At 35.4% G+C, this 2,822-nt stretch overlaps 1 protein-coding gene across 5 annotated transcripts in view; it reads left to right on the plus strand.

Moving 5' to 3' along the window:
- LOC106882414 (monocarboxylate transporter 2) overlaps positions 1–2,822 on the plus strand; it is an 88,029-nt gene that overhangs the window by 78,799 nt on the left and 6,408 nt on the right. For all 5 annotated transcript variants that reach the window (XM_052976014.1, XM_052976016.1, XM_052976018.1 and 2 more), the window contains one exon: positions 1,182–1,557. In XM_052976014.1, the coding sequence (XP_052831974.1) occupies positions 1,182–1,557 (376 nt within the window). The remainder of the gene's footprint in view (positions 1–1,181; positions 1,558–2,822) is intronic.

The following is a 2,822-nucleotide window of genomic DNA, read 5'->3' on the forward strand; positions in this document are numbered from 1 at the left end:
ATATATATACACATATATATATATATATATATATATGTGTGTGTGTGTGCAAGTTTCTTGGTGATCCTGTCAGTGTAGGTGCCACTTAAAAAGCATCCAGTCCACACTGTAAAGGGGTTGGAAGGGCATCCAGTTGTAAAAACCTTGCCAAAACTGACCTCGCCTGTGCTTGTGCCACATAAAAAGCACTAGGCCCACTCTACTGGGTGGTTAATATTAGGAAGGGCATCTAACTGTAAAACTCCTGCCAAAACACAGATGTTTGGTGTAGACTTCAGCATAGCTGGCTCTTGTCAAACCGTCCCATCCATGCCAGCATGGAAGGCAGACGTTAAATGATAATGATGACACATATATATATATATATATATAAATATGTGTGTGTGTGTGTATCAAGAAATGTTAACTACAATTTGAAATAGTCAGTGGTGTGGTCTTCACCATCCTACATGTGGAAAGGCATCTCTGCAAGATGTGTAGTAGAGAGGAATTAAAGACACCCAAGGTGTCATCAAGTGCTGGTGTTAAACCGGGTGACAGATTAAGTCATCCATCATCCAGAAGCAGGATTTGAACTCAGACCTCAAAGGCTAGAGAAAAATACCACAAGGTATCTAGTTCAACTTTCTTACAGTCTTGAATCTCCATCTGGATTGGTACCTTTTTTATCAACTCCTGGAAGGCTGAAAGGCAAATTTGCTTTAGGTGAGATTTGAACTCAGAGCACAAAGAATCAGAAAAAATAACATAAGACGTTCTATCCAGTCTTCTAACAACTCTACCAATTAGTTGGCTATAATGTTCAGCTGCTACTTCTGGAAAGGTGATCAACTATGTAGAAACTCTCTCATAAAAGGCGGCGAGCTGGCAGAAACGTTAGCACGCCAGGCGAAATGCTTAGCGGTATTTCGTCTGCAGTTATGTTCTGAGTTCAAATTCCGCCGAGGTCAACTTCGCCTTTCAGCCTTTCGGGGTCGATAAATTAAGTACCAGTTACGCACTGGGGTCGATGTAATCGACTTAATCTCTTTGTCTGTCCTTGTTTTGTCCCCTCTATGTTTAGCCCCTTGTGGGCAATAAAGAAATAAGAAACTCCCTCATTTGTTAATTTTGTTGAATTTTATTCTCTTTCTCTAAATAATGCATTATTTACAGTTTGAGAATGTTTTCTCTTATTTCAGGTTTACCAAAGAAGAAACGTCCCCCTAAGGAAGAAGGGAATGAAAAAGTTTCATTGAAAAAACAATGCTCTGAATGCTGTCCATTTGATATGCAACTGTTTAAAACAGGACATTTTCAATTATTTGCTTTGACATCGGCCGTAACTTGGAGTGCCAATTATCTCATCCATCTTTTAATCGTTGATTTTGGTGAAAATCGAGGGTACTCTTTAGTGGAAAGCTCAAGTCTATTGACAACTTTAGGAGTTGCAGCAATTATATCACGATTTTTGGCTCTTTTAGTTAAAACAGTTAACAAATTTTCAAACATTGCAATGTTTATATTCTTTTGTGCAGCTGCTACAATCCTACATGGGTGTATTCCCCTCAGTAACAGGTGAGTGAACATAGTTTTTCTAATTATTAGGTTTTGTTTTGTTTGTGGTTTGTTTGTTATTTTCATAGCTTAATTATTGAAAGAAAGGTGCACCGGTGACTCTTTTTAAGGATCTTTGAGGCAGGTGGAAGAGGTAAAAATAAGAAAATATCCACTACTGGTTGGTTACTGCTGAATAAAATAGCATGTCAGTGTATCAAATGATCCCCAAGAGGCTTTGCAACAGAATGTCCTCCACACTCAAGAGCCAGATGACGGTACTAAAGAAAGAACTGGGTTAAGTAAAATACATGTAATACAAACATATATATATATATTTATTTATATAAGGGCATTACTATACATGAATGCCTCATGCTAAGAGGGACTCTAAGGTCAACTGCCATAATAAACACATTTTTACCGAATGCGAGTATGTTGATTTTCTGTTTATTTCTATGTATCTTGACCATATTATACTGACGAGTAGAAGTTGCATAATACTGCAATAACTACAAAATCATGATCTATAAGTTTAGTCTGTTTTTAAGGGGGCTAGCTTTGAGAGTTGCATTTCCTTGCGTTTGGTAAAACTGTGTTTATTATAGTAGTTTGACCTTAGAGTCCCTCTTAGCGTGAGGCATTCTTGTATAGTAATGCCCTTATATAAATAAATATATTTTGGGGAATAAATGATGGATTTTTCCCTTATGAGGTTTTTTTCACGCTAACTACTTGATAAATTCTTATAAAAGAATTCATCCTATTATTAATTAATTAAATATATATATATATATATATGAATAAATAAATCTATCTATCTATAGATAGATAGCTAATGATGCAAATAAACAAATAAAACCACTTGGGTTAGATATGCAAAATATACATACATAAATGCATGTAAATAGATGGAAAGCAAGGACTGAAAATATTCAGACAATGAATATTCATGTATAAAAATACAGATGTTTATATATTAACAGAGCAAACTTATAAACTTACACAGAGTACAAAGGCACAAATAATTAAGGGGAGAAGATATGGTCTTACTAGTCCGACAGCTGATTTTAGGGGCTTGGAATTACTTCATGATATTGGCAGTAGTGGAAGCATATAAACACTTGGTAGATCTAACGTCCAACTTTTAAGTGCTACTAAGTGTTATCTGTGTTGAGCATGTATATATATATATATATATATATATATATATATATAGCCTTGGGTTGACCAAAGCCTTGTAAGTGAATTTGGTAAACGAAAATTGAAAGAAGCCTATTGTATAT

This window comes from Octopus bimaculoides, chromosome 23, assembly GCF_001194135.2.
Source record: "Octopus bimaculoides isolate UCB-OBI-ISO-001 chromosome 23, ASM119413v2, whole genome shotgun sequence".
NCBI lineage: Eukaryota > Metazoa > Mollusca > Cephalopoda > Octopoda > Octopodidae > Octopus > Octopus bimaculoides.